Source organism: Podarcis bocagei (genome assembly GCF_964188305.1).
Source record: "Podarcis bocagei genome assembly, chromosome: 14".
Classification (NCBI taxonomy): Eukaryota; Metazoa; Chordata; class Lepidosauria; order Squamata; family Lacertidae; genus Podarcis; species Podarcis bocagei.
This window is the reverse complement of record NC_138139.1, coordinates 43083928-43110284: the sequence shown is the minus strand read 5'-3', so window position 1 is coordinate 43110284 and position 26357 is coordinate 43083928. Positions and strand designations below refer to the sequence as shown.

General features: G+C 43.8%; 1 protein-coding gene across 2 annotated transcripts; it reads left to right on the top strand.

Annotated features, from left to right (window-relative positions):
• Nucleotides 1–1549: 1549 nt before the first annotated feature.
• GET4 (guided entry of tail-anchored proteins factor 4) lies at nt 1550–24695 on the top strand. Of its 2 annotated transcripts, none has more exons than XM_081169704.1 (9): nt 1550–1779; nt 10981–11059; nt 11844–11925; nt 13051–13200; nt 20120–20258; nt 21074–21214; nt 21306–21381; nt 23803–23875; nt 24273–24695. In XM_081169704.1, the coding sequence occupies exons 1-9, from the start codon at nt 1628–1630 to the stop codon at nt 24359–24361; spliced, it is 981 nt and encodes a 326-aa protein (XP_081025830.1). In that variant the 5' UTR covers nt 1550–1627; the 3' UTR covers nt 24362–24695. The 2 variants fall into 2 exon arrangements, with proteins under 2 accessions (XP_081025830.1, XP_081025831.1); XM_081169705.1 differs by lacking the exon at nt 1550–1779 and adding an exon at nt 2114–2148.
• The last annotated feature ends 1662 nt before the right edge of the window (nt 24696–26357 follow it).

Below are 26357 nucleotides of genomic sequence, written 5' to 3'. Positions count from 1 at the left end.
TTCCAGGCTTTTACTTCTTAAATTACTACTGGTTTGCTACTAAATACCTGCAATATATCCTGGTATCCTCCCTCCTCCATTTTATCCTCATGACAACCCTGCAGTGTTTTTGCACAGTGCTTAAGTCTACCCAGTATCATATTACATACTTTGTGAGGATTCATTGGAGTCACACAAGGTGAGATCAGTGATTGGGCATCTGTATGCCTTCCCTAGCCTAGCAGCTTTGGGGAAGGAGCTATCTAGACTGAGGAAATATTGCAGTGGTAAGATTAAAAGAGAACTGGTGATTGATCTACAAGCTGGGACCCTGCCCAGCTGCATATTAAGAACTGGAGAGAAGGAAACATCAGGAGATCCAGTTATGGATCTCCTGCAGCTCTTCTAGCTTTGTCCTCTTGTCTCCTCTTTCTGGAAATGAGGAGCAGCATTAATGCAAAATGGAACATCTGTTTTAATTAATCTGTTCAAGTCAGGTCCTGAACATCTGTAAAGAAAAAAATGTATTCAGGGGAACATTTTCAGAATGCTTTAGTATGGAAGTTTTTTGTCACAGTTTAAAGCTGTTGTGTACTAATGAAGCATATCTATCAACTTGACATCGTTGCATTCCAATGAGGGAGCAAATATGCAATTTGGTTGCTAACTGCAGGAGAGAGAACAAAAATTGCTTAGTTGTGCCTGTTTGAAAGAGATTTGCAATTTCTTGCCCTTATAAAAACCTGACTCTGTTGGAAACAAATAGTATGCTTGAAACATGTTCAGAATATAACAGATAGGACAGGTGTGGTTTCTTCTGCCACATTTTTTTAAGAGTAATTTAGCCACATGTCTGTTTACAGAGAAACACCCAGTACCAATGTTGTTCGTTTCAATTGTGTTGGTAGTTTAACAGGTTCAGTTTCCATGGCCTGTCATTACTGATGAAGGTAGATGTTTCCTGGGTACTTCCCAAATAAGAAGCAATGTCTTGTAAACCGGAAGCAGTTCTGGATGAATTGCGTGCAGCTCCATCTATTTTTTTTATATAAAAACCCCCAAAAACCTGGCTCTTGATTGACATTGTCAATATAGAATGAATGCTGTGAGGTTTCCCACACATCCAGCATGCACTCCATCCACATTTTAGCTTTTACAAGATTCTCCTACATGCCTTTTCAGTGTCTAAAATATTTTAAATAATAAAGCCAATGGGTCAGAAACTGCACCCCAGATCAGTCCCACCATAGGCGGTAGTGGGTCCACCTTGATCCAACAACTCCTCCAGGAATCCGACGAGGCGCTCGAGGGACATGCGAGAGAATTGAATCATAGAACTGGAAGGAACCACGAGGGTCATCTCGTCCAACCCCCTTGCAGGCAACGTCGTCATGGAAACCCCGCTGGAAACGCCCCCTGCGCCCTACACCCCCTCATCTGAGGCGCGCGCCGAGCCACGTCGGACGTCACACTCTCGGAGACGCCGGGGGCGGGGCTCGTTTGCGTGCGCATGTCCCTCGGCGGCCGCCACCCTCCCCATTGTTGACTAGGCGGAGCCGACGGAAGCCGGGAAGGCCGCCGCGCATGCGCCGCGCTGCGTGAGGCAACTCCGGCCGTCTTGTGTGGCGTTTCTCCCCGCCCCGCAGTCATGGCGGCGGAGCAAGAGGCCTTGAAGGGCGGCAGCGCCGTCAGCGGCCGGAACCGGGGCGGCGTCCAACGCGTCGAGGGCAAACTCCGCGCCAGCGTGGAGAAAGGGGACTATTACGAGGCACACCAGATGTACCGGACGCTGTTCTTCAGGTACGCCGGGGCGCCGCTCGCGCTTCGTTTCACACATAGCCCCCTCCCCCCCTCGCGCCGCCGTGAATATACTCCTCGCTTCACCCCGCCTCTTTCCAGACGCTTCTAATTGCGCACCAGTAGTCCTCCGCGCGCACGCCCCCGCCCTTTCCCCAATACGATTGGCTGAGCCTCTTGCCTTTCTCGATTCGCCGAAGCTCTATTGGTTGAGAAAAGGGGCGGGGTTCGCGGGAGGGAGGAGGGGGCTCTCGGTGTGTCTCCCCATCTATGCGAAACTCCGGGTCAGAAGAGAGCTGGAGGGAGAGTAAGGGGGGCAGAGTTAATGAGTGAGGCATTTAGAGTCGTCTGTATGTGTATACGTACCTGTAGGTAGGTACTTACAAAACAGATGTTTAAGCTTGCTATATACAGACACACACACCATAGAAACAGAGAATTGTAGAGTTGGAAGGGGTCCCCAGGCTCCATCTAGTCCAGCCCCCTGCAATGCAGGAATATCAACTAAAGCATCCATGACAGATGGCCATCCAACCTCTGCTTAAAAGCCTCGAAGGAAGGAGAGACCAGGATCTCCCGGAACTGCTCTCACTGTCTCGTGCACACAAGCAGAGACTCACAAAGCAAATACACATACTTACGAAACAGAGATGTTAAAGGCTTAAAGCAAACAGCCTTGCTATCCACCCTCTGCTGCCCTGATGCAATGTGGTTCACGTCAGAGCAGCTGAAAAGGGCGGAAGCCAGCTCATCTTGCTTTATGAGCTTTAATATATGTGTTAAATTACTGCAATGGAAATATGGCTGTAGTGCTTTAATTGCAGCCTTCCAAGATCCGGTGCAAACTGGTCAGAAGTGCTGTTCAATGCATTTAAAATTGCCCTGTGTAATATATTCAGTGAGAGAGTGATTAATAGGTTTATTGTGCCAATGCTTTCATGTGTAAGTTGGTGCCCGTTTTGTCAGATGCATGGTTATCCTTAGTTGGCAGATATATTTTGGCATGCTTTGGGGGGTGAGGCGGCAAGGACAGTAAACAATGGGTTGAAAAGACCATGGAATGCAAGAGTTATACATTGCGTGACATTTCTGTTCAAAGCTGAAATGTAGACCTGGTAAGTGCAGTAAGCATTTGCAGTACCAGCAACTGGAAATAGCAGCCTTTCTAGCATTTTCTTCTGTTGTAGCAAAGTGATGTAGCTACTTCTCTTTAATCTTGCTTAGTACAACACTCACTGTCAGCCAGTGATTTTAATTAGCGGTAGGTTATTAAGGAACTATTGCTGCTTCATTCATCACTTAATGAGTAGAATCTATTCCACAGAATTTTGGGACAGCCACCAACTTGGGTAGCTCTGACAAGGCTTAAACAAATTCATAGGAAGTAGTTGCTCTCAGTCACTAATCTTGACTGCTAAATAGAGCTTCCATTTTTCAGAAGCAGTCGACCACTGAGAACTATGTGGGGAGAGCACAAAGTGTGCTGCTCACACATTGCTGAACTAGATAGACTTGTTTGATCTAGCAAGGCATTGGTTATTTTACAACCACCTTTTATAACCAGCAAGTGGATAGGCATCTTAGTGATATTTGAGAAGGGAAAGCTATGTTTATTTTAAGATTCAGAAATGCCTTGTTTCATAAGCTATTGTAGGCTGGATCTTGCTTCATCAGATGTATCTGACCAAGCAGGCTTCAGCTTGTCAATCTATGACACAATGTAACTGTTACTCTGGGAGCCTTCAAAGTATACTTACTTTGTATACTTTGTATACCTACTTCATCATCATCATCATCATTTAATTGTATGCCTCCTTTCCATAGTTAAAACCATAGTCAAGGCAGCTTACCAACATGAAAAGATTTTAAAAATTACAAACATAACAAAAGGATACATAAACCACAACAGATAAATAAAATACATTGAAAAATACACAGCCGTAATTGAAGTCTTTCCACATAAATCATTGTAAGATCTAAGAAGAAAGATACAAAAAATTATTATCAATAACAGCAACAAAAACCCCTAAACAATACTGCAACTCAGGAATCTGTTCAGCAACCTCAGCTTTGGTAGCTGGAGTCAGTCAGGACCCCAACCTCCCAGACCAGGTGGAAAAGACTTGCAATGCAGGGCGCAGGGAGGTAAGTCACTTGGTATTGGTTGGAAATAAATGGTATTGGTTTTTCACGACACTTGGTTCTCATTATAAGCATGATTATAGGTTTTTTTCTTTTCAATTGCACTCATAGCTGTCAACGTTTCCCTTTTTTAAAGGGAAATTCCCTTATTCTGAATAGGATTCCTCGCAAGAAAAGAGAAAAGTTGACAGCTATGGTTGAACTACTTAACCTCTTCACCTTTAGAACTTGCAGCAGATGGCAACATATTTAAACAAAGCCAGCAAGTAAAGATGCACAGTTAAAATAAGGCATTCTGTACAGGAGAAATCCTTTTACCTGTACAGAAAGTCTTGGAACAAATTCATTGTAGTGTGTATGACAGAATAGCTAAAATGTTAATGAGTAAGTATAACCTTTTGATTAGTTATCTATAACGTGCAGCCAGTATCCCAGTCAACCTGAAGTACTGGGATAATGGAGAGGATATTTGGGGTTATAAGCAGATGCATTTGAGGTCAGTGTGTAAAACAGGTTAAGGTGGAAGCATTTACATCCAAGTTCCATTACTTCAGACAAGAGGTATAGAGTAGAAGAAACCTTGTTCATTATCAGGAGTGGGAGAAGGAATTCAATTTGTGGCCGTAGTGGAAATTGTTATTGCTGCCTTGAGTCTTGCAGCTAGAAGAGGGAAAATATTTTAATGTGTGAGCTGAGTCAAGCACTGTCATAGATCAAATATTTCCCCAGAGGTCTGGTTGTAACTGCAGTAGTTTGAGGCAATGGTAAATGCATTGATGGGTAGAAAAATGGCAAAGGTCTCATTGACTCAAGCTAACTGAGTTGGTATTTTGTACTTTCAGGTTGGAGTTGATAATTGCACCTCAGTTTCCCTCTCTACCTTCCTCTTGTCTCATTTTCTTACCCATTTGATACAAATCCTTATACAGTATAGATCAGAGAAATTGAAGTACAGTGGTGCCTCGCAAGACGAAAAGAATCCGTTCTGTGATTCTCTTCGTCTAGCGGTTTTTTCGTCTTGCGAAGCAAACCCATTGACGGATTAGCGGATTAGCGCTATTAGCGGCTTTTAGCAGCTTATCTCCTGATCGGATCAGCTGATAAGCGGCTTAGCGGCTTAGAAAAAGGGGGGGAGGGGAAAAACCAGCAGGAACTCGCAAGACATTGTCGTCTTGCGAAGCAAGCCCATAGGAGATTCGTTTTGCGAAGCACCTCCAAAACGGAAAACTCTTTTGTCTAGCGACTTTTCCGTCTTGTGAGGCATTCGTCTTGCGGGGCACCACTGTATTTGAATATAAAGCATAGCTTGCATTGGGAAGATATTTCTATGACACTTGGAAATATATTCAAGGCATATTGGGAACATGGGCTTTTATGCTTCCATTACAATCACAAATCACCAGCTACTGCAGAAATTATCTTACTTGTCTGCAAGAAGCCAGTTGTGAGCATTATCAGTGGGAGTTGTATAGTCCAGAACGTCTGGAGCACCCCACATTGTCTATCCCTGAGTTAAATCCCCACAAACAACCCATGAGAGGTTTGATTGAGAGAGTAGCTGGCCCAAGGCTGCCTAGTGAACATCATGGTTGAACAGGGGTTTGTACTATCTGCTAGTTCCTTTCTCTGAGGTTACAGCTTCTGGAGAGGTTGGTTGTGCTACTCCGTTGTAGCAGAAACATTGGACTGTTGTAGAACCTTAAATATTAATTACAGTATTTTAATATTTATGCGGGTGGCGCTGTGGTCTAAACCACTGAGCCAAGGGCTTGCTGATTGGAAGGTAGGCGGTTCAAATCCCTGTGACAGGGTGAGCTCCCGTTGCTCAGTCCCAGCTCCTGCCAACCTAGCAGTTCGAAAGCACGTCAAAGTGCAAGTAGATAAATAAGTACTGCTCCAGCGGGAAGGTAAACTGTGTTTCTGTGCGCTGCTCTGGTTTCGCCAGAAACAGCTTGGTCATGCTGGCCATATGACCCGGAAAAACTGTGTGTGGACAAACGTCTGCTCCCTTGGCCAGTAAAGCGAGATGAGCACCGCAACCCCAGAGTTGTCCACGGCTGGACTTAACTGTCAGGGGTCCTTTACCTTTTTATTTTATTATGGTGTAAGTTTTTACTTCTCTCAGATTAGGGTTGATAATTGCATGTCTCAGCTTTAGTCTTTTTCTTCCTCGGGCCCATTTCTCTTACCCTGGAAATACAAAGCTTTTTGCAGATCTGAGAAATTGGGACACTTGATCAAGTCATTTCTGAAACATAGATCCATGCTGCAGTACATTAAGTCAACTGAACCGCTCATTTGAAATGGAAAATAAAATGAGGTTGGATTCCTTTAAAGGTTGATATATCATTTGTCACTGAGAGCAGCTTGTGGAAATATGGGGATATATAACATGATTTTTATAAAAAATGAAAACTGAAGCCTGGGTGTAAAGAGATTTTCAGCAAACAAGTTGCAATAACATTTAAAGTTGTTTGTTAGCTGCTTTATAAAAAAATAAAATAAAGTGATTTAATGAGTTAAAATAAAAGAGTTAAATACAGTCAATTAAAAGCCAATAATATTGAAACCAATGTACAATACAACATTCCTAAAATGTTCATCCTACATTAGAATGAGGACAAGTCCTGCTCCTCCCCACATGCACAAGATGACACCACACTAGAGGCTAGCTTAACAACTAAAGGCCTGAGTAAAGGTTTTCTCTGAACAAAGAGGGAAAGGATTTGCTGAATTAACTAATTGAACTGGAATACAAAAAAGGGAGGTATGAGGAGGTCAGGGAAACAAGTAAATGAAAGACAAGACATGGAAAGATTGATTTGTTTTTAAGTGTTTTTATTTTTCTGTATTTTGTATTTTTTCTTTTTTTTCTTATTTTTGTAACCTTTTTTTGAAACTTTAATAAATATCATAAAAAAAAGAGTAAAGGTTTTCTCTGATGAAGGCTATAGGGGTCAGCGTTGGTTCATGTGGGGAAAGGTGGTCTTTCTGGTATTGGGGTCCTCGGCAGTTTGAATTGAGCATGGAAATTAATTGGTAGCTACTGCATTTGGACCAGTTTCTGTGTAATATTCTCAGACCTTCTTCTGGTCTCAGACGGCAATCTGACTGCTGAATTTTGCATTACCTGTAGTTTCCAAACTGTATTCAAAGGTAGCCTAACTGTCTTTGTGTAATCGAACCAGAGCATAGACAACTGATGCTAGGCATAGCCTTCCATTTTCTTAAAAGTACTTAGTTCACTTTTAAATTCCATTTATAGACAAGCAGTACAAGAAACCTTTCAAAGGTCCTTTGTGAACTGGCCTGAAGTGGTAGGTTTTAGGATGCTTTAGATGGCATTGAGTTCACAGTTTGAATTCTGTTGAAAGCCAGCAGTGTGGGGGAAGGCTCAAGAGTGCTTGAAATATCACAAAAGAAGCTCATGTCCCAGATGTTGTGTAAGGGTATCTTTTTAAGTTGTCCAAACCCTAGTGAAAACTACTGCAGAGGAAATGGCAATTGTACATATTGTAAGGACGTCATAGAACATCTGTGAACTGTTAAGAGTTTGAAATTAATCTTGTTTTAATCTATCAATGCATATTTACCTAAGTTAGATTTCTTAGATTCTAAACATCTGAACGTTAGGTTTCAAGGATGTCCTTGAGTTTGTGCCGACGATAAAATGATAGAAAGTAGATCTCATTGTGACAAGTTTGAAAATATGTTGATGTGGTACTTGTGATGATTTGGGCAGTACCTGCCCTCTTTGTACCCCTGTGGTCTGGGGTGCTTTCAGGTGCTGCATAGCAAACTTGTGGATGGTATCTTCTCCAAACTGCATGGTTGCAAAGTTAATTACAGTTCTGCTATATTATTTATAATTCCAGAAAACCTGAGAGGTGCAGGCTTTTCCTTCTAGAGTTCATCCATTTGTTTTATGTTGTGTCATTTCTGTAAACATAACTGATGAAACAAAAAGTCTGGGAGCTATTAATTGGAGCATAACATCAGCTTGATGTTCTTAGTTATGCCGATACTCCAGAGCAGTGGAAAATAATGGCCTGGACTCTTAGTAAAACAGTCAAGGTTATGATTAAACCATGATCAGAGCTGTGATACTGGGCACTGCACAAATTCGGTGCCAAGAAAAATGGGATTTGGTGACCTCTGCAAGGTAAGCATATTAAACAAATCTGTTTCCATTTTTGCATAATACTGTCGGATAATTATGGAAGGAATCAAGGAGCCTTTTTCTGGTTTTGTGATTTCATTATTGCCCATTTCATGGCCTATTTTCACATATAGCTGTACCATTTAGAAACCTATGTTTTTGCAAAAGAAAAAAAGACAGAGAAAATTTGATGCACTCAGGAGAACTGTATCTGATTCGGACTGAACCAAAACTAGAGTAGAACTGCAAATCAATTTACCCCTTGTGAATTGTATCCCCAATCTTGGCAATAAATCAGGGGCTGCAAAACAGAGTAAATATCACCCTCTCTGATTTGTCTTTGTGATCTCAGGATTGGCTATATGGTGCCCTGATGTTATAATTCTGATTGCATGTTCCTTAATTGGCTAGTTCAGAGATCAGCAGGAAGAATGTGGTTTTAAAATGGCTTTAAAAAACAACAGTGTGGCTGAGCAGTTGCAGAGAATGGCAGTAAGAAAAAGTGCAAAACACAAACACAACCCCAGGATATTTTGGAGAATGTTTGGGGTTGCCAAAACTCCCTTTTTTACACCGAAAATACCCATAATTTTTTGTCTGCCCTCTAGCAAACTATGTGCTTCATCCAGTGGAGTAGCGTGGGGGGTGCCAGGGGTGCCAGCCGCACCGGGCGCAACATTGGGGGGCGCGCGTTTGGCCAGCCCTTCGCAAGACAAAAGTCCATAGGGAAATCTCCGGGACAGCGGGGAAGCGCAGCGCGTCTTCCCCACTGTCCTCGGACCTCCTCCGAAGCCTGGCGGTGGGGCAGAGAGACCTCCTCCCGCCGCCAGGCTTCGGAAGGATGCTCCGAAGCCTGGCAGCGGGAGGAGGGCTCTCCGCTCCACCGCCAGCCTTCGGAAGGCTCCTCCGAAGCCTGGCGGTGGGGCAGAGAGACCTTCTCCCCGCGCCAGCCTTCGGATGGCTGTTCTGAAGACTTGTGGTGGGAGCAGTGGCGTAGCGTGGGGGGTGCAGGGGGGGCCTGCCGCACCTGGCGCAACATCGGGGGGGGGGCGCGGAAGAGACTCGAGTGCTAAAATCCACGGGTTAGGGGGCGCAAATTACTTGCCTTGCCCCGGGTGCTGAGAACCCACGCTACGCCACTGGCTTCATCTGGGAAACTGCCCTTTTCTATGGAAGCTTCATTATGTTCTTGTGCTTGGAAGCAGCTGTTTCATATAGAGCTATGCTTGTTTGGTTTCTCACAGATACTTTGAAATAGTGACCATGAATCCTAAAGTTCCCATGAGCAAAAAACCCTTTTCTGTACCTCTGCCTTATCCTAGTATGTAGAAAGGGGCAAAATCACTTTGAATGGGGGCAGTTGAGAAGCGCTTTGAAATGGGGAATCTCATATAATCAGCAAAGCAGAATTGTGTGCTGGAAGAAGGTGGTGGCTTTTGGAAGGAAACTGTCTCTGTAGGCATTAGGTAACGATTTTGCAGGCTATAAGGAGTTGGGGTGAATCTCTACACTGAATGAAAAGGTTCTGAAATAAGGTACTTCCTAGAATGTATGGAATAGCTTGAGCTAATATGGTATGTCATTTTGATCTTTGAGGGCGGGAGCATTGGTACTGAAGCTTTCCTAGGGTGCAGCAATTTCGAAGATAGACAGATGTGTGCACTGTAAACACCTGCAGTCTGCATGCTTCAGCTGCTCTGTGTGGTGCTAATCATTTGCTATTTCCATCCCATCCATGATGCAGGTGTTAATGAGCATAGGATCTGTTTGGTCACACAGCCCATATGACAAGGGCTACTACACAGTGAACATGTGCCCCCCCCCCAAAAAAAAGTGTCTGCATTTTGAGGTTGCCTGCTATGCCATCTTCCTGAGATTCTGGTTTGGCATGCAAGTATCAAACCCACGTTGCCATCTGGTCACACTTTTACTGCCTGTCCAAATTTACCGAGGCTGTCTATTTCAGCTGCTGTTAACTGCTGCTTTGCCATATGCCACACCCTGCTTGGGGATTTTAGATGGGAAAGCAGCAGCCTGAAGGACCCCTTCATTGTAAATGCAGTGCACATAACACTGGTGTCTAGAAATCAGCAGGGGCTTGGCAAATTCAGGAAAGCTGGAACCAGTGGCAGGGTGTGGTGGGTTTTGAAAGTGCAAGGAAAAGGCTACAGGGGATTGTGGGGGCCACTCGGTCAGGATTAGAGATAGCCGCCTCCATCCTCCTGCAGACATTGACCTGCAGAAGAAGAGAGCAGGTTCTATTTCCTCAGAGGCTAATACTGACAAGCCATGGCTGGAGGGGGCTTTCTGCACTGTGGAGAGAAAATAAATGAGATATTTCTTTTTAAGGCTTGGTGCTGCTGCCAAAGACAGCTGGGTGGCAGCTCAGTGGGAAAATAGTTCTTAAATAATGCTGTCTTATTCATGTGGTGAATCTTCATTTACATACTAGGTGTTGTTTGGCTTTTGTTTCGATTTTCGCAGTCTTCTCTCTGTCAGTTTTCTTGTCTTCTCAGTTGGTGGGCAGGAGGAGCATCTCTCCTCGCCAGGAATATATGGATTCGCAGTGGGATGCCAAGAACACGGTGCAGCAGTCTGGTTTTTTGGAGGGTTGAGTGGGGTGGGAGTTTGCTTTCTTCTTTGAGACCAAGGAATGCTCATATGCATACATTCTCTCATTAGGTGGGTACCTGTGTAAATTGGCCCCCTTAGATTGAGGGGCAATTCAAAATACATTTCTCGTGAACGCCTTCCATGAGTTTTTGTTTGTTCCTGCAGTCTGCGGCATCTCATGATTTAAAAGATAAAAATCCATTCAGTACAAAGCATTTTCAAACATATGCTAGCTTGCCTCTTCCTGCTGTATTCTGAATACCTTTCACTCTTTTCCCCCCCATGTGCAGGTACATGTCACAAGGCAAACATGTGGAAGCTAGAGAACTCATGTATTCGGGGGCCCTCTTGTTCTTCAGTCACAATCAAGTAAGACCCATTCAAAATGGTGTAAATATAATAAATATTGAACACTGAAAGATAGCGGTGGGAATGCCTTGATAAATGCTGGGTTGTGGCCAACTGCAGCAGTTTTAAAGCAGCCTAACAATCTGCTACTTATGCGCTTACCTGGTGCATGAGCAGTTACTCTGGGAAAGCACTGAGGTGGCAAATGCATCTGCTGTGCTTATGTCTCTCTCTTAGCGGCCCTTTGAAGTTAGGAAAGAGAGAGGATCATTATTGCCCAAACAATAAGTATTTTAATATATAGCACAGGGCAACTCTGGAACAACTGCTCAGATTGCCCCTCTTTCCTTTCTCCCTCCCCCCCCAATCTTTGAAGGCTGGAAGAGAGTATCTGATGCAACAGTGTGCACAGCCTCAGCTCTTCCACTTCTCCTACTGCCTTAGAGAGAAACCTTTTAAGTTTAGAAAATTGGGTAGGTGCCTGGCTTCATGGTTGCATTGTTGAATGAGTGGTAGCAGCAGCCTATGTAAGACATAAGCACACCCTAAATAATTGATTCTTAGACTATTGCAAAAGCTCTCTACAAATAGAATATAAAGATAGCAGCCTTCACCAGCATATTTGTGCTGGTTTGAATAAAACCATTCAGAAATCTCGGGGAAATTAGTCCAAGCAACATTAATGACACAATCCAAGTGGGGGTTTTTTATATATAATTTGTGACATATACACACCCCAGCCTGCCCTCTTAATGTTGATGGTTTACTTCAATCTATTCAGTATTGTTTCTTCTGTATCTTCTAGCAAAACAGCGCTGCTGATTTGTCCATGCTAGTTCTAGAGACGCTAGAGAAATCGGATGCAAAAGTTACAGATGAGCTATTAGGTAAGAGCTTCTTCAGTTTTTGTTTCATAGTTGGGCACCTAGAGTTCTGAGGTGTAAGCAGTAGCGTCAAGTGCTTTGATTCCTTTTTTTTTTTTTTTTTTGTCCTCTGTCACCCTGAGTTGGGAGAACTTAAGAATTGTCTTCCTGGACCAGAACAGTTCTGATCTAGTCCATCACTATTTCCATCAGTGGCCAGCCAGGTGGCTCTGACAACTTACAAACTGTGTGTGAAGGTGATAGCTATCCTTCACTTTTTGTTGTTTTGCCTTACTTACCTGAGAGATGCTGCTTCTGAACACCAAACATGAGCTACCATGGCTAGAAGCCTCTGCTAGACCTATCGTCGACTGATGCCAAGTTACTGAAAAATAAACTTTTATAATGAACTGACCATGGTTCTGAGTAAACTAGAGTTGTTTGTAGGTGGAGCGTGATCTTTGGCACTATCCTCTCCCCAACACAGGCACAACCTGTAATGTCTGCACAATAATTGACCTCTCTGCCGTTTTGATGGACAGCCACTTCTCCAGTCTGCTTGGCGATGCGCTCACTGCTTGCGGGTCGACCTTTTTGCCCTTTACTTATCAGACTGCCTGATTCGGTAAGCATGCAGTTGATATAGCTCTTCACACAAGCTGCCAGTCTGGAAATCCTTTGGAGAGTCTTTTCCACGTTGACCACTGATCCAGGGGTTTGTGGACAGAATGAAGGCCGGGAGAGAAAGAGTTTTGTAGCTTGCCAACCTGGCAACTTACCTGGTGTCCTGCAACCCAACTCCATCTTCAGGCTTTGGTCCTTGACAGCATCCTCTGATGGAAGATAGTCTTCTCTTCACCTGCCTGAAATTATGGTAGATTCAGAACATCTGTGTTAAGCCATTCAACAAGGGAACTTGCCCCCTGACATGCCATCACGTATTAGGAAAGGGTGTGGCTCCTTGCACTGCAGCGGAGAGGTCAATTAGGTGTTCTTTGCTGATTTCTATCTAAAGAAACTCACGCTTTAAAGACGTTTTAACTGCGTATATTCTGGTAATTTTACACGACCTTTGTGTTTAAACAAAAAGGATGCAGTTGCTGTTAAAAGAATGTTCAGCTAAGTGTTGCTTGTTGTGGTTGCTTCTAGAGAACCTGGCCAAAGTGTTCAGCCTGATGGATCCAAATTCACCTGAAAGAGTGGCCTTTGTTTCCAGGGCGCTGAAATGGTCTAGTGGCGGATCAGGAAAACTTGGGCATCCAAAATTACACCAGTTGCTAGCCATCACGCTGTGGAAAGGTAGGAACAGTTAATGTGAGTGGCCATTAAGCTGGTTGGCTGCTTGCTCTTCAAAAGATCCAGATACTGGCTTTGTTTGCATGTAATGTTCTACCATGAATATGCTGAACCCAGTCAATTCATTCCTCCCTGCTCATGCCAGGAAGAAACAAACCATGATCCATGGCTTAGTGTTACATACAAGCTCAGGGCAATCATTTGTTTTGCTCCCAACACACCACAATCTGTAGTGGGCGAAACAGACCACAATCCCTGGTTTGGACATAATGTCAAACCAGGGATTGTGGTTTGCTTCCGCTGTCCTCTAATGAGACAAACAGGAAAGGCAAGTTCATGAACTGTGATTTACTGTGACTAGTGTACCAGGCCACTGTGGCCTAGATCTAAAAAGAGTTCTATGCCCCAAAGGGGGCTTGAAGAGCAGCTCCCATACTGCACTTCCAATCACCTCTGAAACACAGAGGGATCTCCAAAGTGATCTGGGATATCGAATTGAGGGTGGGTCTATATGTCCCAACTGGTACATGCAGACTGGTGGGAATACTTAAAATAGCTCTCTCGAGAGCATAGCTTGCATCTTTTAAATGTCTTGTTTTAATGCTCAGCCTTGAAGCCTATCAGACTGGAGTGAAAGATCTTGGCTTGTAAAATACTAAACCTGGTCTGGCCCGATTGCTTGAGATTATGGCAACTTGGATTAGTGTGTGTTCAGTGTCTGCTTTATTTTTAAATCTGGGATGAACACAACAGAGATAAATTAGGAACTTGGCAGCATGTCTCTAGAATTTTTTATGCCTCCAATCCCTCATATCCATACAGTATTGACACCTGCTCAATAGACTTCTTTTAACATGAATGCATTTCAGCGTCTTACTACGTTATAATACGTATGTTATAAAATACAGCATATATTCTTCAAAAGTGTTCAGCTTTAGGAACGTAGGAGGCTCCCTTATATACCAAGTCAGACCATTGGTCCAGCTAGCTCAGTATTGTCTACACTGACTAGCAGCAGTTGTCCTGGATTTCAGGCAAGGGGCATTCCCAGCCCTCCCTTAAACTGCCAGGGATTGATCCTGGGACCTTCTGCATACAAAGCAGATGTCCTTTCATTGAGCTGCAGCCCTACACCAAAGTTTGTTCATATTCTATGCTGCTGTCTCCACCCTCCACACAAATTCAAGCTGCGTTTCAAGGAAATTCATAATTCTTGTTTACTCGGTTCACAGTTTGTCGCTAACATACTTTTATCAGCCACTGTTTGACCTGTTGGAAATATGGAGGGAGTGGGGAGAAGGGGGCAGGTGGGTAGAGTGGAGCGTGTAGAAGAGGGAGGATAAGGGATCTTGTATATTTCTGACCTCTGATAACCCTCCGAAATGACTCAAGCTTTCCGCGCATTCATATGGACTAGAAACTTTAAAAACAAAGTAGAACATTATGCCAATTGAATGAAAATAGGGTAGCACCTTACTTTGTTTTGTGGAAGATTACAGAGCTGTGTGGCACCACTTAACCTCGTGGTTTACTTTAGATAAAGCTACCAGGCTGGCAGCACAAAGATTTTCCACACCTATTAAACACCTGTCTACATATACTAGAGATACTGGCTCAAATCCAATCTAATCCGTGCTTTAGCACTCTATTTAAAATTTCCTATACTTATAAAAATAGATAAAGACCTGGCTCATCACCTTACACTGCAGTTTATTGTAATGAGAAACTGACAGATAAACAAGTATTAGGGAATTTAAAAATATGAGAGGACTATGGTCTAATCTGAGATTGCAAATATGTTAACGCAGAGTTGCTGATACTGGCAACTCTGGCCTCTCATTATTTTTAGTCTCTACAAATAAGTTAGTTAGTGACCTCCATAAGTGCTAAGCATAACTCATTGAGTGACTGCACTAACAATCAAAGACACTATAGGTCAGCTATGTAAAATCTCAGCAAATTTAGATACTATTAGTCATCCCTTCCTAGGTACATGGGAAGGTGAGGTTAATGACAATATTCCACATACAGCATGGCAATGGAAATAAAATCCACATTTCACACACCATTTGAATTTTTCCCCTTTATAGATTATTCTTCAGAAGATATTTAACTTCATGAAAACCAAGCAGAATGTACAAAAACACAACAGATAAATGTTGGGAGATGTAACTGGTATCATGTCCATTTTTAAACTATATTTTGGGCTTGCCCTCAAATTAGAAATTTGGTTCTGATAATAAGCGAAATGGAAAATAACACAAGTTATGAGATGTCTGTTGATCTCTTAATCATTCCTCTGGGCTACCTGAAAGACATAATAGTTAATACCGTATTTTTCGCACTATAGGACGCACTTTTTCCCCTCCAAAAATGAAGGGGAAATGTGTGTGCGTCCTATGGTGCGAATGCAGGCTTTTGCTGAAGCCTGGGGAGCGAGAGGGGTCCGTGCGCACCGACCCCTCTCGCTCTCCAGGCTTCAGGAAGCTATCCCAAGTCTTGCAAGCCCGGCGGGATGTCCCGCGGGCTCTCAAGGCTTGCGGGCAGCAGCCTGCACCCAAAAGCTGGGGACAACCTCCAGATCAGGTCGGGGAATAGCGGGATGGCAGCGCTCCGCCATCCCGCTATTCCCCGACCTGATCTGGAGGCTGGGGGAGGGAGAAGCAAGCCTGCTTCTCCCCCCCACCATCCCCACAACCTCCAGATCAGGTCGGGGAATAGCGGGATGGCAGCGCTCCGCCATCCCGCTATTCCCCGACCTGATCTGGAGGCTGGGGGAGGGAGAAGCAAGCTTGCTTCTCCCCCCCCCACCATCCCCACAACCTCCAGATCAGGTCGGGGAATAGCGGGATGGCAGCGCTCCGCCATCCCGCTATTCCCCGACCTGATCTGGAGGCTGGGGGTGGGAGAAGCAAGCCTGCTTCTCCCCCCCCCCACCAGCCCCACAACCTCCAGGCTTCAGGAGAGCCCCACCGCCAGCCCCACAAGCTCGGGGGACAGCGGGAGAGGCACAGCGCGCCCTTCCCGCTGTCCCCCGACTTGGTTAGAAGGCTGGCGGGGGGGGAGCCTGCTCCTCCCCGTCGCCAGCCCCGCAAACTCGGGAGACAGCGGGAGAGGCGCAGCGCGCCTTTCCCGCTGTCCCCCGACTTGGCTAGAAGGCTGGCGGGGGGAGAAGCCTGCTCCTCCCCGTCGCCAGCCCCGCAAACACGGGGGACAGCGGCAGGGGCGCAGCGCGCCTTTGCCGCTGTCCCCTGACTTGGCTAGAAGGCTGGCTGGGGGAGAAGCCTGTTCCTCCCCGTCGCCAGCCCCGCAAACTCGGGGGACAGCGGGAGAGGCGCAGCACGCCTTTGCCGCTGTCCCCCGACTTGGCTAGAAGGCTGGCGGGGGGAGAAGCCTGTTCCTCCCCGTCGCCAGCCCCGCAAACTCGGGGGACAGCGGGAGAGGCGCAGCGCGCCTGTGCCGCTGTCCCCCGACTTGGCTAGAAGGCTGGCGGGGGGAGAAGCCTGTTCCTCCCTGTCGCCAGCCCCGCAAACTCGGGAGACAGCGGCAGGGGCGCAGCGCGCCTTTCCCGCTGTCCCCCGACTTGGCTAGAAGGCTGGCGGGGGGAGAAGCCTGTTCCTCCCTGTCGCCAGCCCCGCAAACTCGGGAGACAGCGGCAGGGGCGCAGCGCGCCTTTCCCGCTGTCCCCCGACTTGGCTAGAAGGCTGGCGGGGGGAGAAGCCTGCTCCTCCCCGTCGCCAGCCCCGCAAACTTGGGAGACAGCGGCAGGGGCACAGCGCGCTCTTCCCGCTGTCCCCCGACTTGGTTAGAAGGCTGGCCCAGCCCCGCAAACTCGGGGGACAGCAGGAGAGGCGCAGCGCGCCATCCCGCTGTCTCCCGACATGGTTTGGAGGCTGGCGGAAGGCTTCCTCCTCCCCCAGCCCCGCAAGCTCCCAGAGCGATGCCAAAGCTGCGCGCAGCTTCGTTCATGTCTCTGGGTCCCGTTCTGGGGGAGGGGGAAGCTCGGGCTTCCCCGCCCCAGCCCCGCGCCTGGCGGGGGGGGGGGGATAAATTTTTTTTGCCTTTATTTCCCACCCCAAATCTAGGTGCGTCCTATGGACCGGTGCGTCCAATAGTCCGAAAAATACGGTACATTTACTGACAGTGGCCAAATGGTCAAATAGTTGTAGATCGAGAAAGGTCAACCCAAAATTCTTTGAAAAACGCCTTTTAAGAGTCTGGGATGTAGCCTATATGGTTAAATTTATTGATTTCATAAGAAAAAGAAAGGGAAGACAAGAGAATGACAAGAGAGTGGCATTTGTTAATTCATTAACAAAGACCATTAGGCATGCTCGATTAAAAACATACTTAGCTAGGAACAATCTAATTAATCACTTTCCTTTTTTTAGGTTTTTTTAATTTCCTTCTTAATGATACCTGGAAAATTCAGAAGAATTATTTTAAAATGATTTATTCATCTATTAATTTTAGGGAATCTAAAATAGCGAACTAATTATTAACTTATAATTGAGAGATAGGTATTTTATTTTCACCAGTCACTGGCCTTTGCAGTCAGAGTATAAAATGCAAAAAACTAAGCAGGGGAAATTATCAGACCAAATGAAAGCACCAGCCATTGCAATTTGTATACAAAATATGAACACAAGAATGCTGCTAAGCAGATAAAACCACCAAAATCAATTAGAATTTTAAAATCATACAATTCTAAAAACTAGGGCATTGTTGTGGCCCTTATTTTGATGGTGGTTGCTAATAATTTTAAAGTGTCTGCTTTCACCAGTCTGTTATGATCTGCAAGGAATAAACTTTCTTAAATAAATAAAATTTTACTAGTTTTCAACAATGTATAGGCAGAACAAGACTTTTTCCCCATTTCCACCCTCTTCCCCTGGAACAGAAGATGAATGTATAAGATTTTGCCATAAATCCACATGCGTTGTTGGAGTATTTTATGAAGGGTTGCCAAACTTCAGTAAAATCATCCGCATCATACATATTGTTCAAGGCATGTACCTTCTTCATAAGTTTTTTTCTGGATAAAATGTATGCCCTATCTCCATTGTGTGATAGATATTCAAGTCCTTTCTAATTCTGCACTAGAAGTAATTGTCCCACCACCAGAAGAAAAATAGTAAGTTCCTTATATAATGAAGCAAGTTGCCCTTCCTTAAGCATTGTTAATTGACCCAAACTTTCATTACCCAGTACTTTCTGATTGTTAATTATTTCAGCAAATACTGGTTCCAAGAATGGTTGTACTAGTTCATATGTCCTCCACATGGAATGTGGAATGTTGTACGAGTTGCCCAGCATGTGGGTGAAGATGTTCTATGTATGTCTTAAGAGAGTCATATGCCACTTGTCAATGAACTTAAAGGAGTTTTCTCTTACGCATGTTGATACCCATTTTAAAGGGCTTTTTTGTCCATTGGTTGTTCTAGTCAGCTTCTTCAATTTCAGTGCCTAAGTCTGTTTCCCAAAGTTGTTTGGTGTTTGAACATTGCCCAACAGCAAGATCATTGAGTATATAAGCTTTTTTTAGAATGCTCAGCCACATTTAAAAGTAATTTTTCCAAAAGTCTCAATGATGCTTGAGAATTTAACTTCTGGATTTGAAATAATTTTTTTGACCTCACCCAAACTTTCCATAATTTATTCTGCTCCAAGAATGTTATCATTTTCGTAGAGATTACCTGGTCTGTATAAGCCCTTTCCTTTCCATTTTACATCAAATAGGTTTCCTTCAGGTGAGTAAAAGTGCAATGTGGATGGGATTAGTGGTGATATAGGTGGGGCTAATTTGGAGACCCAAGACTGCCAGATTTTCTGCTTTTGCAAATGGGTTTTGCAATTATTCATTTCTAGAATAATTTTATTATGGATTTTAAAATGTATGCTTGGGATTCTGTGTTGCATAGCTTTATCAAATTCCATTTGCACCCATGCCTTTCCTTTTATGTTGTGCATCATGCCAAAGGCATTTTGTATGTGGGCAGCATCGTGGTATTTTTGCAGATTTGCTAGGCACCTGCCCCTTCCCTCTGATATTTTTTTATACAACACCGTTAAGCACAATCTGGGTCTTTTGCTGTCGTATGCAAAGTTCACAATCATTTTTTGCCATTTCTTAAGAGTATAAGTACATATGGGCAAAGTTTGGAACAGAAATAAAATTGTTGGCAATATCATAATCTTGGCTGATGCTACCCTCCCCATCCACAACACGGATGTCTTGGACCACGTTTTAAGGTCTCTCCCCCCCCCCTTTTTTATACTCTTCACCATTGACAAAAAGTTGGCTCTGTACTGTAGGACTTTGTGATATTAATTTCCAGGTATTTAATATGATGTGGGCAAAGTTTAAAGCCTGTTTTGAATTGTAACCTTATTTGCAATTCTGAGGGGACGTTCAAACATAGCAGCTCTGAATTAGTTTTATTGATGGTCAATCTGGCTAGTTTAACAAATGCTTCAGTTTCCCTGATGACCTCCAACAGATTTGTCTCTGGGTCCAAGACTATCGGTGCAATGTCATCAACAGCAAAAACAGCTGAAATCTGCATCTATTTATTAAGATACCTTTTATTTTATTATTGTTCTGAATGTGCAAGTAACTTACCACTGCATTATTGTCTTATCAATTTCTTGCAACATTTTTAAAATATGGAATATTTTTCGTCAGAATATTGAATTAAAATAATAATAAACCTCACTCATATCTTAGGATTCCAACCTTCATGTTGCATGCTATAATGTACTTTCTTTATTGGCTTGTTCAAATCTTGCAATATTCTCGAAAAGTAAAATGGCTTCCACCTTGCCAATATAAACTGAGACTGTTATATACATATTTCACACACACACAGGAAGAGAGAGAGATACACAGCAAACTGATTTTCTTTTTCAACTTCTTTTCCAGAGCAAAACTATTGTGAATCTCGGTATCACTTCTTGCACTCCACAGACGGTGAAGGATGTGCAAACATGTTGGTAGAATATTCCTCATCCAGGGGTTATCGCAGCGAAGTGGACATGTTTGTCGCTCAGGCAGTGTTACAGTATGTGTTTTGATCTTAATTTGCTTACACGCTTGTGTGGTTGTTCAGATAACTTTTTTTAGCCATAAGGGAAGGAGGGGTTATTAGTTTGCTGTTGGTTTTCTTTTGTTTTGTATATGGTGTTCTCATTTTGTCTTTTTATGTTGTGAACCACCCTGTGATCTTTAGATGAAGGGCAGGATACAAATGTGAGCCGTTAAATAAAAAAAGGAGCAGAAAGGTATACAAGCTCTGCGTCACAGACTAATCTTGGCCCACCAAGGGGTCCAAATTGGCCCACATAGCCATTTCCCCAGAAACACACTCATTTGTCCCATCAGCTGACATCACTGGGTTACGCCCACAGATGTGCAAGGTTCGATCCTGCTTGCTGCTGCTTCACCAACACATTCCCCAGCAGGGACACAGAGCAGGACTGTGAACCCTGTGCTCATGGGCAAACCCATGAGGTAGGTCAGTTTTATTACCCTCTGTATCTCTCGAAATGAGAGAATAGGGAGAATGTAGCTGAGGTGGGCTTTAAACCACAAGCACCCAGGCTTGTCCTCCAAGCAACAGCGTTCTACCACCAACGCAAGACTCCACTCTCGACCTTAATTTCCCTTCTCTAATACATTAATAGCGGTGATGCCAGAGGTTACAGTGAAGGCGACCTGCTTAATATGCAAATTTTCAGGTATCCTCTGTGAGCACGAAACAACAGAGTGTTAAGCTCATTGAGCTCTTCTTGTCCGAGCACTGATATTGTACATAGCTCTTCTCTAAACCTTTTGCCGTTATTCGTAACTTCAAAAATTCTGTTTCCTATTTTTCAGATTCCTGTGCTTGAAGAACAAAAGCAGTGCATTAGTGGTTTTTACGACCTATACACAGAAGCATCCTTCCATAGAAAGAGGACCTCCCTTTGTACAGCCATTGCTCAATTTCATTTGGTTTCTGCTGCTGGCAGTTGATGGGTATGGTTTTGTTTTAGCCGCAAAGCACAATGCTGTCATTTTTTTTTTGCCCTTGTGCCTGGTTTTACATTCTCTGTTGCTTCTCTTTTAGAGGAAAACTAACAGTATTTACAGTATTGTGTGAACAGTATCAGCCTTCATTGAAGAGGGATCCTATGTATAATGAAGTAAGTTAACTTTTAAATTGGTGGAATTTAATTCCTTTACGGTCACCTTTATAAACTTTCATTTTGCTTCTGTGCTTTTCAGTCCCATATGTGCCCCCCCCCCCCGAACACTTCACAACACAATAAAGCAGCAACAGTGCAATTAAAATGGATTCAGAAACAACTTAGTTTATTAAAAAAACCAGCCGCATCATAAACTCTGGGAATCAGACAGCATAAAAGCACTTCAAAATAAAAGCATGTTATCAATCTCATGAACCACCCTGAGATTGACAGATGATGGGTGGTATACAAATTTTATAAATCGTCATCATCTTTCTGACGGCTTCAAGGCAAGGTGCTAAACAGTTCTCTCAAGGGAAGCAGATTCAGGGCCTAGGCCCCACCACTGAAAATGCCCTGTTCTCCATATTTGCTGAGCGCATTGCTCAACGCATCCTTGCCCAGCCTTGGATTCCCAGATGCTGCTGGTTAGCATGTACACTGCCTTAAGATGGATTGTTATAGGCAGTATATAAGTACTTGCTCTAAATACAGTGGTACCTTGGGTTAAGAACTTAATTTGTTCTGGAGGTCCGTTCTTAACCTGAAACTGTTCTTAACCTGAGGTACCACTTTAGCTAATGGGGCCTCCCTCTGCCAAGTTCTTAACCCGAGGTACTATTTCTGGGTTAGCGGAGTCTGTAACCTGAAGCGCCTGTAACCTGAAGTGTCTGTAACCTGAGGTACCGCTGTAAACCCATTAGTCCCAGCCAGCATGGCCAGTAGGTAACATCTGTAGGGCCACAGGTGGTTTTTATGATGGTGATGATGATTGCTATTTAGAGAGGCTACCTTAAAGGATAGCATGCAGATCAACCTTGCTTTCAGTGTCCTCTAAATCAGGGTTACAAAGCACTGTGTGTGTGTGTGTAGAGACTAATTCAGGAGGGGGTGATACTTACACGGAACTTTCAAGTGTTCAAAGCACCTCACATATCAGTAATACTGTAAAGTAGGCTGATATCAGTGGCAGACTTGGGACTTTCAACTTTCAGTGGCACCCTGTGTGATGCCAAAGCTCAGTGTCCTCCACCTCTTGTCTTTTATTCTAAGTCATTGTTGTGGCGCCCATTGCGGACAAATCAGTTGTGCTCCCCTAAATCTGCCTCCGCTGATATTACTATCTCCCAGATTGCAGATAGAGGTGCTGAAGCTGAGAGAATAGCAGTGTGCCTTGAAGTCATCTGGCAAGTTCATGGCTGCGCTGCATGTATTTGACATTGGCAGCGAAGCCTCACACCTGCAATGCTACACCCAAAAAGTAGTAATACAAGCTGTGTGTGTGTGAGAGAGAGAGAGGAGGGAATGGGGTGGGGAGAGGCAAACAAAGTGTAATTCTGTTGCTAGAAATTACCGTATTTTTTGCACCATAACACTCACTTTTTTCCTCCTAGAAAGTAAGGGGAAATGTCTGTGCGTGTTATGGAGGAAATGCCTACGGGTGGCATGCCTACGGATTTCCCTCCTCTAAAAACTACATGCGTGTTATGGTCGGGTGCGTGTTATAGAGCGAAAAATACGGTGATTGGTTTTCCCTGTGAAGGAATTATTGTGGTTCAGTCAGACATCAAACCATGGTTAAGGATCTTTAATAATAGTTTGGCAGGGTGTCAAAACTGATACACCATAGTTATGGCCATTAATTCTCCTTTAGGGAATTGTCATAGACTAAGGAATGGACTTAATGGAGCCGAGTGGTGGGGAAATGAGAATAGCTTTCCACAGTAATACATTGTAGTACATTTGGAGGATCGAGCTATGGTTTGGATTCTAATCTACAGCTAATGCAAACCATGGCTTTGTGTGGTGTCTGAATTGAGACAGCAATAACTACAGTAATAACTACTACTAATCCAGAAAGCGGCAGCTAGACTGGTGACTGGAAGTGGCTGCTGGGACTGTATAACACCGGCCCTGAAAGACCTACATTAGCTCCCAATACATTTACGAGCACAATTCAAAGTGTTGGTGCTGACCTTTAAAGCCCTAAACATCCTCAGCCCGGTATATGTGAATGAACATCTCCACCCCCATCATTCAGCCCAGACACTGAGGTCCAGCTCTGAGGGCCTTCTGGCGGTTCCCTCCCTGCAAAAAGTGAGCTTACAGGGAACCGGGCAGAGGGCCCTCTCGGTAGTGGCACCCGCCCTGTGGAACGCCCTCCCATCAGATATCAAGGAAATAAACAACTATCTGACTTTTAGAAGACATATGAAGGCAGCCCTGTTTAGGGAAGTTTTTAACGTATGATGTTTTATCGTGTTCTTAATATTCTGTTGGGAGCAGCCCAGAGTGGCTTGGGAAACCCAGCCAGATGGGCGGGGTATAAATAATAAATTATTATTAATATAACATTCCCTCTTTCTTGTGCTTTTTTAGTATCTAGACAGAATAGGACAGCTCTTCTTTGGTGTCCCACCCAAACAAACATCATCCTATGGAGGACTATTAGGTGAGTTTAACACCATAGATAAACAAGATAATCTAAATGAAAAGAGACTGCTGGATGCTTGTCACTCATTGTCATCTGAAGTTCAGTAGCTTACAGGGCTCAGGGCTTGTGTGTACTGATGGCAGTTTTCCTACTTACAGTCTGCATTTTGTCAGAAAAATAGCACCATCTCCCTCAATCTAGAAAGCTACTTGTCAGCTAATCCAATGTTTCCTGCTGCATGTTTGACACAACACTAGTCTCTCGTCACCAGGTTACTCAACCCTGGCAGACAACCAGGTGACAGCTGTCATTTCAGCATATCTCTCAAACAGAATGTGGGAACTTGCCCTTCCACTGGGCACTCGAAAATGGCCGTTTCTTGATACTTTCCCCTTATCCTGTACTTCCATCCTAGGCAATCTTTTAAACAGCCTGATGGTAGCTGGGGAGGAGGATGACACGGAAGATGGACAGGAAGACAGCAGCCCCATTGAACTGGATTGACACCTTCCAGAGCAGCTTGGAATCTGACCATGTGCTCACTGGGGGATAAAAGAAAGAAAAGACACTTTGAGAACGAGTCCTGCAGTCGTTTCTCAACAGGTCAAAGGGCTCCTCTGTTCTGTTTAAAAGAAGGTTGCTGAGATGTTCATAATGTTTTGGTCTATATTATTTATGTAAAAATGCAATGGGGTAGCCAAGAGAGCTGATTTGGTGTGATCATTAGTGGACCTCTGATAACGCTGGCTGGTGGTGGACTGAGATGTAGCCTTCTCTGTGATTCCATGAGCAGTATTCCCTCTTTTCACAGTCACACTAAATAAAGCTGAAACACACATTTGTTGCTTTACATTTTTTAAAAAACTATACTTTTGTTTCAGTAAACTAATAAATTAAGCGCTTAACTGTCACCAAGGGACCCCGTAAAATGCAGAGTTGTAATTGCTGTAGCGGATGATCGGTAGACCCGGTGCCAAAAGCGTTTCAAGATGAGCCAAAGAAATCAAAACCCCAAGCAGAAATACCAAATTAATTTCCATTGTAGAAAATGATATGATTTGGAAACCCAGGGTGATTTTGAGTATACCGTGTGGGCTGTGAATTGACCAAATCATCTTTAAGGTCTTGCTCCACTCTTAATATATGTGATTTAATGCAAGTGGATCACTTGAATACTGAAGGCTTAATCAAAGTAGACCCTCTCTGAGTCCAGTTAACACTGTATGTATATGTACTGTGGCTGAAATACTTTTCATTCCCCGAGAGACAGCTCCCCCCCCCCTGCACCCATTCAGTGATCTTGCTACAACCCAGCCAAAACACTGCATTTTGGCAGACGAAACAGAGCATGCAAATATTTGAAACAGGGTGATCCTTGGAGAAGGGGAAGCTGCAGACCTCTTGGTTCTTTCTTGTTCAATATTTATTTTTATGGGATGATTTATTGATTCATTTTAACACTTTATGTAAAAAAAGAAAAGAACAAAATTACAAGTAACTGCAAACCACATGTTAGGCTTAATATAATTCTACTTCTTGTCTCCATTAATGCACAACACCAGATGTTAGCGGTATGATTAAAAGATGAAATGGGGGAAACACTTTATTTTTTCACATTTAAAATTTTAAAAAGGCTTAGATTAATACAGTGATCATGCATGAGGGGGAATAATACATTTTTATTTACTGTAAAAATAAAAATAAAAGGATGAATTTGTGTTAATTGTTGAGTATTAAATAAATACTTTATACTGGGATCTCTACTGCTCTTGGGTTTTGAACATGGTTGTGGATCAGCTGTTTTATAGGTCTCTGATGAGAACTTTGAGCAATGATTTTGCAGGGTTTGCAGTTTCTGCAGTAGGCAAACTGGTTCTTCTGGCCTGAGAAGTGCAGCTGCTCCAATCCTGGGTAGTCTGATACTTTCAAGTCCTTTCATTCAGTCCATCTAGAGGGTGTTTGCTTTTCATGCCTTTCTGCATCTGCATCTTCCATCTTTCTTGCAGGTTTAATATCTTTTGTAATCCTTTTTGGTATGCCACACACCCTTTGTTTCATGGCATTATAAAACAAAATCAGTTTTCATACTTTACATCCCTTCTTTCCACAAAAAATTGGCTCTTGTTCATTGCAAAGTGCTTTTCCAGTTCCTGGAGGCGAATTCCCAGAATACTATATTTGTTGTTGCTGTTGTGAGCCTGCTTTAGGTAAGAATTGGTGAGATGTGGAAAGTTGGCAGCATCTTATTACCCATCTGCAAATAGCTTTCATTGGAAACAAGGTGTATTGAGGAAGATTGCCTTTCTCAGGCAGCACATAATATGAATTCTCAGGCAGGCAGCTTTGATATTGTTTCATGTAGAAAAGCAGAATCACGTCTGAAATTAAGAGTTGTCTAAATGAACCCTTGAACCAGACCTCCCCAGCCTGGTGCCTTTCAGCTGATGTGGGACAACAACTCCCATTGGCCATGCTGGCTTCCGCTGATGGGAAGAATTCT